This window comes from Pseudophryne corroboree, chromosome 10, assembly GCF_028390025.1.
Source record: "Pseudophryne corroboree isolate aPseCor3 chromosome 10, aPseCor3.hap2, whole genome shotgun sequence".
Classification (NCBI taxonomy): domain Eukaryota; kingdom Metazoa; phylum Chordata; class Amphibia; order Anura; family Myobatrachidae; genus Pseudophryne; species Pseudophryne corroboree.
In genome coordinates this window covers 375925001-375937195 of record NC_086453.1, presented here as the reverse complement: position 1 = coordinate 375937195, position 12195 = coordinate 375925001, and the positions used below count along the sequence as shown (strand labels likewise).

Genomic DNA, 12195 nt, shown 5'->3' with positions numbered 1-12195 from the left:
CAGGGGCACACCCTGACTGAGGAGGACCTGGAGTTCTCTCATTCGGTGCTGCAGAGTCATCCGCACTCTCCCGCCCGTTTGGGAGCTTTGGTATAATCCCCATGGTCCTGACGGAGTCCCCAGCATCCACTTAGGACGTTAGAGAAAATAAGAATTTACTTACCGATAATTCTATTTCTCGTAGTCCGTAGTGGATGCTGGGCGCCCATCCCAAGTGCGGATTGTCTGCAATACTTGTACATAGTTATTGTTACAAAAATCGGGTTATTCTTGTTGTGAGCCATCTTTTCAGAGGCTCCTTCGTTGTTATCATACTGTTAACTGGGTTCAGATCACAGGTTGTACGGTGTGATTGGTGTGGCTGGTATGAGTCTTACCCGGGATTCAATATCCTTCCTTATTATGCACGCTCGTCCGGGCACAGTATCCTAACTGAGGCTTGGAGGAGGATCAGAGGGGGAGGAGCCAGTGCACACCACCTGATCCTAAAGCTTTTATTATTGTGCCCTGTCTCCTGCGGAGCCGCTAAACCCCATGGTCCTGACGGAGTCCCCAGCATCCACTACGGACTACGAGAAATAGAATTATCGGTAAGTAAATTCTTATTATCAGCGGCTGAGTGCTCCCTACCAATGATTAGATGTAACACGTATTAGCGGCTGAGTGCTCCCTACCAATGATCAGAGGTAACACGTATCAGCGGCTGAGTGCTCCCTACCAATATAACACATATCAGCGACTGAGTGCTCCCTACCAATGATCAGATGTAACACGTATCAGCGGCTGAGTGCTCCCTAGCAATGATCAGATGTAACACGTATCAGCGGCTGAGTGCTCCCTAGCAATGATCAGATGTAACACGTATCAGCGGCTGAGTGCTCCCTAGCAATGATCAGATGTAACACGTATCAGCGGCTGAGTGCTCCCTACCAATGATCAGATGTAACACGTATCAGCGGCTGAGTGCTCCCTACCAATGATCAGATGTAACACGTATCAGCGGCTGAGTGCTCCCTACCAATGATCAGATGTAACACGTATCAGCGGCTGAGTGCTCCCTACCAATGATCAGAGGTAACACGTATCAGCGGCTGAGTGCTCCCTACCAATGTAACACGTATCAGCGGCTGAGTGCTCCCTACCAATGATCAGAGGTAACACGTATCAGCGCCTGAGTGCTCCCTACCAATGTAACACGTATCAGCGGCTGAGTGCTCCCTACCAATGATCAGATGTAACACGTATCAGCGGCTGAGTGCTCCCTAGCAATGATCAGATGTAACACGTATCAGCGGCTGAGTGCTCCCTACCAATGATCAGATGTAACACGTATCAGCGGCTGAGTGCTCCCTACCAATGATCAGATGTAACACGTATCAGCGGCTGAGTGCTCCCTACCAATGATCAGAGGTAACACGTATCAGCGGCTGAGTGCTCCCTACCAATGTAACACGTATCAGCGGCTGAGTGCTCCCTACCAATGATCAGAGGTAACACGTATCAGCGGCTGAGTGCTCCTTACCAATGATCAGATGTAACACGTATAAGTGGCTGAGTGCTCCTTACCAATGATCAGAGGTAACACGTATCAGCGGCTGAGTGCTCCCTACCAATGATTAGATGTAACACGTATCAGCGGCTGAGTGCTCCTTACCAATGATCAGATGTAACACGTATCAGCGCCTGAGTGCTCCCTACCAATATAACACATATCAGCGGCTGAGTGCTCGCTACCAAATGATCAGATGTAACACGTATCAGCGGCTGAGTGCTTCCTACCAATGATCAGATGTAACACGTATCAGCGGCTGAGTGCTCCCTACCAATGATCAGAGGTAACACGTATCAGCAACTGAGTGCTCCCTACCAATGATCAGATGTAACATGTATCAGCGGCTGAGTGCTCCCTACCAATGATCAGAGGTAACATATCAGCGGCCGAGTGCTCCCTACCATTGATCAGAGGTAACACATATCAGTGGCTGAGTGCTCCCTACCAATAATCACATGTAACACGTATCAGCAGCTGAGTGCTCCCTACCAATGTAACACGTATCAGCAGCTGAGTGCTCCCTACCAATGATCAAAGGCAACACATATCAGCGGCTGAGTGCTCCCTACCAATATAACACATATCAGCGGCTGAGTGCTCGCTACCAAATGATCAGATGTAACACGTATCAGCGGCTGAGTGCTCCCTACCAATGATCAGATGTAACACGTATCAGCGGCTGAGTGCTCCCTACCAATGATCAGATGTAACACATATCAGCGGCTGAGTGCTCCCTACCAATGATCAGATGTAACACATATCAGCGGCTGAGTGCTCCCTACCAATGCTTAGATGTAACACGTATCAGCGGCTGAGTGCTCCCTACCAATGATCAGATGTAACACATATCAGCGGCTGAGTGCTCCCTACCAATGCTTAGATGTAACACGTATCAGCGGCTGAGTGCTCCCTACCAATGATCAGATGTAACACGTATCAGCGGTGAGTGCTCCCTACCAATGATCAGATGTAACACGTATCAGCGGCTGAGTGCTCCCTACCAATGATCAGATGTAACACGTATCAGCGGCTGAGTGCTCCCTACCAATGCTTAGAGGTAACACATATCAGCGGCTGAGTGCTCCCTACCAATGCTTAGATGTAACACGTATCAGCAGTGCAGAGTAGATAGCGCTGACATAACAAATAAATAGAAGAACAGGTTCCCCTGGTGAAAGGCGCAGTATAATACATTTAAAGGAGCAAAGGTTAGGTAAAACAATTAGATATATGGCGATATAGCAGCTCACGTTATAATCTGCGTATGGAAAATACTGTATATGATGAATAATGTCTCATCAGGAAATACTTACAGATCCCACTAGGACAGAGAGCAAAGAAACAAGAAACAAAGAGGATGTTAGTAAGTATAGGAAACTGTTAATATACACAATACAGGTTACTGAATATATTATCACCATTGGTATTTGTACAGCAGCACTGCAGATCACACAACACACAGTCCGGTCTAACATCAGGACAGATGTGCGACACATCGGCGAGCTCACAGTCTGGAGCGCAATGCTGAGACATGAGATAGCAGGAGCACGGATCGGATGCCGGAGCTAGCAGAACATGCAGGAGCACGGATCGGACGCCGGAGCTGGCAGAACATGCAGGAGCACGGAGCGGACGCCGGAGCTAGCAGAACATGCAGGAGCACGGAGCGGACGCCGGAGCTGGCAGAACATGCAGGAGCACGGATTGGACGCCGGAGCTGGCAGAACATGCAGGAGCGCGGAGCGGACGCCGGAGCTGGCAGAACATGGAGGAGCAAGACGTGGACTCTATTGTACAGAGCTGCCCACCGCCAACCTCTCTGTTCCGCCACTTCGTAGAAAGACACAGCATCTGAGGTGCTTGCGCCCCTAATCTGTACTCAACCAGGAATGCAGACTGCGCCACCCGACTCCTTCCATTTGCAGATACAAACTCCGCACTGCAAGCGCTGCCCAAAAATGCCTTTGCCCACCCATGAGAACAGGTGGATTTGCCTGAAGACAGGCACGTGGTGCCCCACAGAGCGCCAAGGGCAGAATTGCACTTCTGTAAGGTCGGAAATATCCCACAGAATAAACCATAATAAGAGACCGCCCAACATGGGTAGGGACCGGTCAGGGAGGCAACACTTACCTCCGCTGTGTCGGAAAGAGTCCTGAGGCAGCAGCCCAAAGTTGCCATTGAAACCCTCGTTCAGAAGTGTTTGCTTGGGGGCACCAGCCGGAGGGGAGGGGGCCTGTGTGTTCCTGGAAGACGAACTCCTCTCTGCACAGCAAGCAAATAAATGATTACATTTCATGTGCCGTAAGTGCACCAACAGGTAATAGTCATCTGTAGTGTCGCTGCCACATGCACAGAACATGACACTGAAACATGGCGCCGAGCGTCACCCAGAACATCGGGAACTTGCTGCATTTGATTAAATTAGATATACAGTGTATTTAAAATATTCTTTTATTGACTTGCACATGTCCTAATGAAGATTTTTCTTTACCCTTTGTGGCTTTTAGCCATGAATTTATATCATCTGTCAGTTTAATCCTATGTACCACATACAGTAGCTCATTGCCATGTCCCCTGCATTAGTACAATTATATCCAGTGAGAAACTGTGTTTGTATTGCTGTCTAACAAAAACAAACAACTGAGCCTGATGATATAATGACTGGCTGAAAAGCACAGAAGGGAGCCAAGGACAGGAAGCAACGTATTCAGTGACAGCTGCCATAAGGCACTTTACATAATGCAAAAGTGAAGGAAAAGTTCTCCTGTGCCTGATGATTTCTGCAAACATTCTACCATGTTGTACAACAGCCACGCCACATGATAGTCCTAGTAAAAGACACTGGTAACACTGTATTGCCCCCGTGTGTTGGCATATTATAATAATAATAATAATAATAATAATAATAATAATAATAATAATATGATGCTGGCAATTACACCATGACGAAGAAATTACAAATGTTTGTTAAAGAAATTATTTCTGGAAACCGGGTGAGAAAGACCTTAGAGTAAAACATGTGACACCGTTTACCCAGAATAAGATGCCCCCCCAATCTCACCTTTGCTGGTTCTGAATGTCAGCATGGCCGGCTGCCCCTCGCCCGCCGCGTTCCGCGCCACCATCAGAACTTCATACAGACTGGAAGGCTCCAATTCAGTCAGGGGAAACTCGTTCTCGCTGGCTGGCACACGGATGGAACTCCAGGTTCCCGCCACGTTCCCGTCATCATCCAACTGGGCAGGGACCAAAGAAGCGTTAGCAGAAGTCTCTAAATGATCATTTAGCACAGTCAGGTTCTAAACACGTACAAGAGTCACTATTACACCCAGGGGATATTTACTAACAAAGTGCAGCACCAGCCCCGTGTCACAGACATGTATGACGTCCCTCTTGTGCCCAAGATTTATACCATTTACTTTATGTTTAATAAGCTGTTCTCTGGCGCTGGAAACTGCCCCTGAATCCGTTTCCTGTTTCCCAGACCCCTCCTCATGCCTATGTTACATCGCCCCTGTCCCTCCTACCCACATGCGCGGCAAAAATTCCCACCAGGCGCGCTGCACCACCTGGCACCACAGGTAATTCCCACCAGGAGCACTGAATACACAGGGAATTCCCACTAGGCACACTGCACCAGCTGGTAACGTAAGGAATTCCCACGTGGAACGCTGCACCAGCTGGCTCTGCAGAGAATTTCCACTAGGCACACTGCACCAGCTAGCACCATAGGGAATTCCCACCAGGAACGCTGCACCAGCTAGCACCATAGGGAATTCCCTCCAGGAGCGCTGCACCAGCTGGCTCCGCCATGAATTCCCACCAGGAGCGCTGCACCAGCTGGCACCATAGGGAATTCCCACCAGGAGCGCTGCACCAGCTGGCACCATAGGGAATGCCCACCAGGAGCGCTGCACCAGCTGGCACCATAGGGAATTCTCAGTAGGAGTGTTGCACCAGCTGGCTCCGCCATGAATTCCCAACAGGCACGCTGCACCACCTGGCACCAGAGGGAATTCCCACCAGGAGCGCTGCACCACCTGGCACCAGAGGGAATTCCCACAAGGAGCGCTGCACCAGCTGGCACCATAGGGAATTCCCACCAGGAGCGCTGCACCACCTGGCACCAGAGGGAATTCCCACCAGGAGCGCTGCACCACCTGGCACCAGAGGGAAATCCCACCAGGAGCGCTGCACCAGCTGGCACCATAGGGAATTCCCACCAGGAGCGCTGCACCAGCTGGCACCAGAGGGAAATCCCACCAGGAGCGCTGCACCACCTGGCACCAGAGGGAAATCCCACCAGGAGCGCTGCACCACCTGGCACCATAGGGAATTCCCACCAGGAGCGCTGCACCAGCTGGCTCCGCCATGAATTCCCACAAGGCATGCTGCACCAGCTGGCGCTGCACTCGCTCTGCATCAGACCCACAGTCTTACCTTCCGATAACGCACAAAGTACGCGTTTATGGGCAAGCCTCCATCCCTCCCCGATCGCCACACCAGGAAATAGATATCTGGCTTGGTGGTCTGCGGGGGGCTGAGAATGATCGGTGCATCCGGCAGCATGGCCCCGTTGAAGGGTTTGTCTGTGGGGTGGGTTCCAGGTCGTGTGGGGTCTTCATTACTCGGCACCGTGACTGATGGGGTGTTATCCGCACGTACTGTGCTCATCTCATAGGGAACTGAAGGGTTAAAGTGCAAATGACTGTAAATACATAAAATCTAGTATTTATTATATACAGGCTAAATAATTATTACACAGGCCATAAATACATGTTCACTAACGGAACGTCAGACTGACAGTCCTGTCCACCGGAACCTAGAATATTTTATCGTCTACGCGGTACGTCATTGTTTTCTGGTGTCTCACACTGCCCAGTGCCGGCTGTAGGACAAGGCCAGTACGTCCATTGCTTTAGGCCTCGTTACTAAATCAAAGAGATACAAAGATCTTCTAGATTGTCATCAGCTAAACAATGTTCCCGTTATTCCAGCTCGCTCCAACCCGAAGGGACAATGGGGGTCATTCCGAGTTGATCGCTAGCTGCCGTTGTTCGCTGCGTAGCGATCAGTGAAAAAAACTGCTAATCTGCGCGTGTGTATGCACTGCAATGCACACGTGCGTCGTACGGGTACGAAGGCCCTCATTCCGAGTTGTTCGCTTGCTAGCCGCTTTTAGCAGCATTGCACACGCTAGGCCGCCGCCCTCTGGGAGTGTATCTTCGCTTAGCAGAATTGCGAACGAAAGATTAGCAGAATTGCGAATAGAAAATTCTTTGCAGTTTCTGAGTAGCTCCAGACTTACTCCTACACTGCGATCAGTTCAGGCCGTTTCGTTCCTGGTTTGACGTCACAAACACGCCCTGCGTTCGGACAGCCACTCCCCCGTTTCTCCAGACACTCCCGCGTTTTATCCTGGCACGCCTGCGTTTTTCCGCACACTCCCTGAAAACGGTCAGTTTCCGCCCAGAAACACCCACTTCCTGTCAATCACACTCCGATCACCAGAACAATGAAAAATCTTCGTTCGGACGTGAGTAAATCTACTAAGTTTTGTGGTAAAATACTTAGCGCATGCGCACTGCGTACCATGCGCATTTTCGCCTTAATCGCTCCCTTGCGAAAATCGGCAACGAGCGAACAACTCGGAATGACCCCCGAAGTTCTTTGTGGTTTTGCACTGGTTCTAGCGACGAATCCAAACGCACAGCCGAACGCAAGGAGATTGACAGGAAGAGGGCGTTTTTGGGTGTCAACTGACCGTTTTCTGGGAGTGTTTGGAAAAACGCAGGCGTGGCCGGGCGTTTGCTGGGCGGGTATCTGACGTCATTACCGTGTCACTCGTCGCAGCAATCATCGCACAGGATAAGTAACTACAGCGCTGCTCTTGTTTTGCACAAAATGTGTTTGCAGCCGCTCTGCTGCACAGGCGTTCGCACTCCTGCAAAGCGAAAATACACTCCCCGGTGGGCGGCTGCTAAAAACTGCTAGCGAGCGATCAACTCGGAGTGACCCCCAATGTGGCTACATCTTACCTGCCTGCAATGTCTGTGGTGGTCACTGACTAGGTGCTAAACACGCCAGGTACTGTGTAAGCGCCTCCGGTGACCTCACATTACAGGTGCACCAGGATTACCGCCAAAATGCAGAATCTTATTTAGAGGCGTACAAAGTATGCGCATCACAGCGCAATGTTTGCGGAACACTGCAGATATCACATTTAATTTTGTGTCCCGAGTATTTAAAGGGTCTAATGGATGGATGGGGGGGGTATATTTTTAGGAGCGTTGCTTGGTTACAGGGGCACACGGCTATTATTACATTGCAAAAACTACAATCCTCTCGTCGCCAAGGGCCAGGAAGCAGCGGCGCACTGTGACGCGCATCGGTCAGACCGCGGCGATTCATCACTTGCGCTTCATGTAGAATGTCCAGAGCGTTCCAGTCCTCACTCTAGGGGTCTCAAACCCCTTTATGAGCCGGAGTATTTCATATGTTTTTGAACGGTGTTACTGTCAATTTTAAATTCATTTGTGCAGGTATCATAGCGATATATTCCATTACATTCCGCCAACGCTGCTGCCTAAAAATCCTGATAAACATAACGAGCGCTATTAACCGTCCGGCGTCACCAGGAATATTCTGCAGCGTCCACGTGGCAGCTTGTTGCTATAAACAGCTGATATACAAACACGTTCCAGGAAAGGTGCATGAGTCACAAATGCAAACAGTGGTCACACAGACAGAGGGACCAGTATGAGGGAGAGTTCAGCAGACGAGCCCTGATGGCACCTACATAGGGTGGAGGGGAGAGAGCGGCTTCCAAACCAAAGCACAAACACTGACACAGTGTGCCAGAACGGGCGGTGAGGCGAGGACACCAGCCGCACTCCCACTACATAACCAGTAACATATACTATATATAGATGACAGGCACAAATGCCGACACAGTGTCAGTGGGACACGAGCCCCTCATTCTGACCTCAATATTATTATTATTATTTATTTATAGGGCGCCACCAAGTTCTGCGGTTCCACGCAGCGCACAACAGTGCAAACCACACGACACGTAACCTTAGCCCCGGCTGCCCGCCGAGACCCCTTGCAAGGACTAGAGGAGGGCTGCACCTTCATGAAGGTCTTTTAACATCTCGGACTCACCAGTTGATGCAGGAAAGTTGGATCTAACCTATGGTTATACGAGTTGATCGCTAGCTGCATTCGTTTGCTGTGCAGCGATGAGGCAAAAAAACGGCACTTCTGCGCATGCGGCGCAATGCGCACGCGCAAGTACTATTACAACGAACGATGTCGTTTCACACAGGGTCTAGCGAAGCTTTTCAGTCGCACTGCTGGCCGCAGAGAGATTGACATGATGTGGGCGTTTCTGGGTGTCAACTGACCGCTTTCAGGGAGTGTTTGGAAAAACGCAGGCGTGGCTGGGCGAACGCAGGGCGTGTTTCTGACGTCAAAACAGGAACTGAACAGTCTGAAGTGATCGCAAGCGCTGAGTAGGTTTTGAGCTACTCTAAAACTGCACAAAAAAATGTTGCCGCCGCTCTGCGATCCTTTCGTTCGCACTTCTGCTAAGCTAAAATACACTCCTAGTGGGAGGCGGCATAGCGTTTGCACGGCTGCTAAAAACGGCTAGCGAGCGATCAACTCGGAATGACCACTATAGTCGGACAGGAAGCCAGCAGTAAATCAAATAAGTTATAAAGCCTTGTTATAATTACTTGGGGGATGCGGATACAGGTAATGTGCGGACAACACAACATGGGGACCTAGAACGGTCAAACAAAGCACTCATTAGAGGTGCCGATGTCCAGAGTACGATGATCGCCCATTGCAGTGACGCAGCTACAGGAGGCTATCCCCGTACTTGGGGAAATTATTCTCCATTAATGATTCACCGGAGCCGTCACTGCCCTCAGAACACAGACACTTGGCGTCCCGCCCGTAAAATGTTTTATTGCTCTCTGTCCTTCCTCCAGCACGTAGACTGGCAGCGGCCACTTACCCACTGTCATGGTGGCTTCGGCACGCACTACGCCATATTCGTTGGATGCCTCGCAGACGTATTTCCCAGCATGCTGCGCTGTGACGGCCGGAATGTACAAGGAGCTATAGCCAGCCTGAGACACCACCACAGGCACTGGATCCTGGCCGGAACTGGCTGCCGTCCTGGACTGCGACGCTTTGCGGGATTTTGTGCGCAGTATCTGGGTAGGGTGGCTGTTGATTGCTCCATTGGCGTCGTACCAGCGGATGAAGGGTGCGGGGTTGCCGTCGGCTTTACAGGTTAGCGTCACCAGATCTCCATGTACCACGCTCACACTTGCAGGGGGCGACACAATATCAGGACCAGCACCTAAGTCAATAACAAGGGAGAGACAGACTTTCAATAAGAGCGACGGAAGACGTAGCGGAATAACATCAGACATTCTTTTACTAGTAGCTCAGTCTCTGCAGCTGCCGGCGAGCAAAACACTTTAATTCCCCCCACACAGGTGAGGAGCAGCAATTATTCTAATAGGATGGGACTATTTAAATAGCTTCTATTTACTCGGGGACATTTTCCTCAAGTCACCTTGTCATGTTTATAAGCCAGCTTTAGTTTATCGCATTAATAGCGAACGTCTAAACGTGATTGACCAAGACGTAGTGATGACAATCCAGGCAGACAGCGCAGAGAATCCCTACGTGGTGGTAACGTGCTCGGAGATCATTTGCGGATTTCATATTAAACTAAACCTTACAGCAATGACTTCTGCAAACGTGGCTGCAATTTATTCCACATTAATGCTCAATTCTTCAGAATATATATAGTAGCCATCAACCTGGATACAGAATCGGATAGAACTCACGGCTGGTTTCAGGATAAGCCTCCAGCACCTTTTCCTATTGTACCAATGTTATAGCTCATTTCCCGGCAATGGCTGCAGAGTCCGTAGGACGCGTTTCACCAATTGAAATAAAAAAAAAAAAGAAAGAGCTTCAATCAATCCCAGTTCCATAGTTTTATAAACAGGGATAACTATTAATGTGGTAAGCTATGATTACAAAGGCATTCTTCCGCTTCCTCCTTCTCCTCCTCTTTGCAAACTAATCTGTATTAACGAACTACGTAATTAAACGTATTCATAGATTACAGTTCTACATTTGATTTCTTGGGGGTTTTTAATGTTTTATATCCAGTTGGAACAGTGGAAGTTGTTCTGATCTGACGCATAAAGCCCAGGAGCAGCTGTGCTGCTCCCGTGTGAGGACCGTGCGTCAGACGCTGTGCAGCGCAGTATGGTTATAGATGCAGTCTAGTCCCTGCCCGTCACAGATCCTCCGCATCACTGGGCAAAGGCTATATCATACGCTTATATCCGAAGTCAGTGTCCTTACCGGAATGTACTCGGAGTCTCGCAGCGGCCTGTACCACTCCCACACCGTTATCCGCCATGCACTGATACATCCCACCGTCCTCTGCCGTCACGCGGGTGATGTGCAGCTTGTTTCCCAGCGGGTGGAGCTGAGGTGAGAAGTAGAGCAGTTCTGCATTGTGCAGCCAAGTGACGTTAGGAGGGGGGCTGCCCTGGGCCTCACAGACAAAAGTGACATCACTGCCCACCAGCGCCGACTGGTCCACAGGGGCCTGGGAAATATACGGAGCTTCTATAAACAAACACAAGAAAACAGCAAATTAGCAGAAGACGTCTCAATGAAAACATTTCTTACTGCGCCTGAAATGTAAAGTACAGAATTTATATCACATTCAATGTACAATGCCAGCTTGTACCCGGAGCCGCCGGGGAGACTTGCACCCGGAGCCGCTGGGGAGCCGCACACCTGGAGCCGCTGGGGAGCCTGGAGAGCCTTGCACCCAGATGGTTGGGGAGAATTGCACCCGGATCCGGTTGGGAGCCTTGTAGCAGAGGCCAGGGATAAATCTGGGATATTAATCACAGTAAGAGAAAATAAGCCTAGCAGGCCCCATAGTGTGCTCCCCTTCTGTATATGCAGTTGTCCGTTCTCTCCCAGCTATCCTCAGGAGAAAGACGACAGGTGTTCCAGACAGTTTCTAGCCAACAGGAACAGTTCCGATCCGGAGCCCTTTATATCGGATTTGTTGCGTTTCCAGCTGTTATGTAAAATTTCCGGGGGTTAGAGGCAGGCGGCGCACATCAATCAGACGGGAAATAATACCCAATCTCATCCATCAGAACGTTTCGTGGCATCACTCCTGACCGGCCACGGATATCGTTGCATCTTGAATTGGCTCAGTAGTTAAGTGTCCCCGCCTGGAGACTAGTGTTCAGTAGCATGTCACGCGAGATATTGCATCTGCGGACTCACACATCCAATCAGGTCAGCATAAGACTGTTACATGTTTTTCTTTTTGCATTTTAAATACAGAATATTAAGCAGTGAATATTCATGCATAAAGCGCATGGAATAAGGACGGATGGTAGGAATTACACACGGGGATATGCGCTCACTAAGCCGCAATTGAGGATTGACCGTCCTGGGGAACCTCTAAGAACTGTTACACAAATACCACGTTATCCAGTATATTTCCTGTTGTACTAATGAGCGGGAAGGGTTAAACACTGCACAGCGGGGCATAGGACTATAAACTTCTAAGA

The 12195-nt window shown here is 49.8% G+C and overlaps 1 protein-coding gene across 1 annotated transcript in view; it reads right to left on the bottom strand.

The window, feature by feature from the left end:
* Positions 1 to 12195, bottom strand: part of CDON (cell adhesion associated, oncogene regulated) — a 239117-nt gene that overhangs the window by 18487 nt on the left and 208435 nt on the right. The window contains 5 exon segments of the mRNA XM_063943784.1: positions 3686 to 3817; positions 4617 to 4791; positions 5996 to 6240; positions 9579 to 9929; positions 10955 to 11224. Of these exon segments, the coding sequence (XP_063799854.1) occupies positions 3686 to 3817; positions 4617 to 4791; positions 5996 to 6240; positions 9579 to 9929; positions 10955 to 11224 (1173 nt within the window).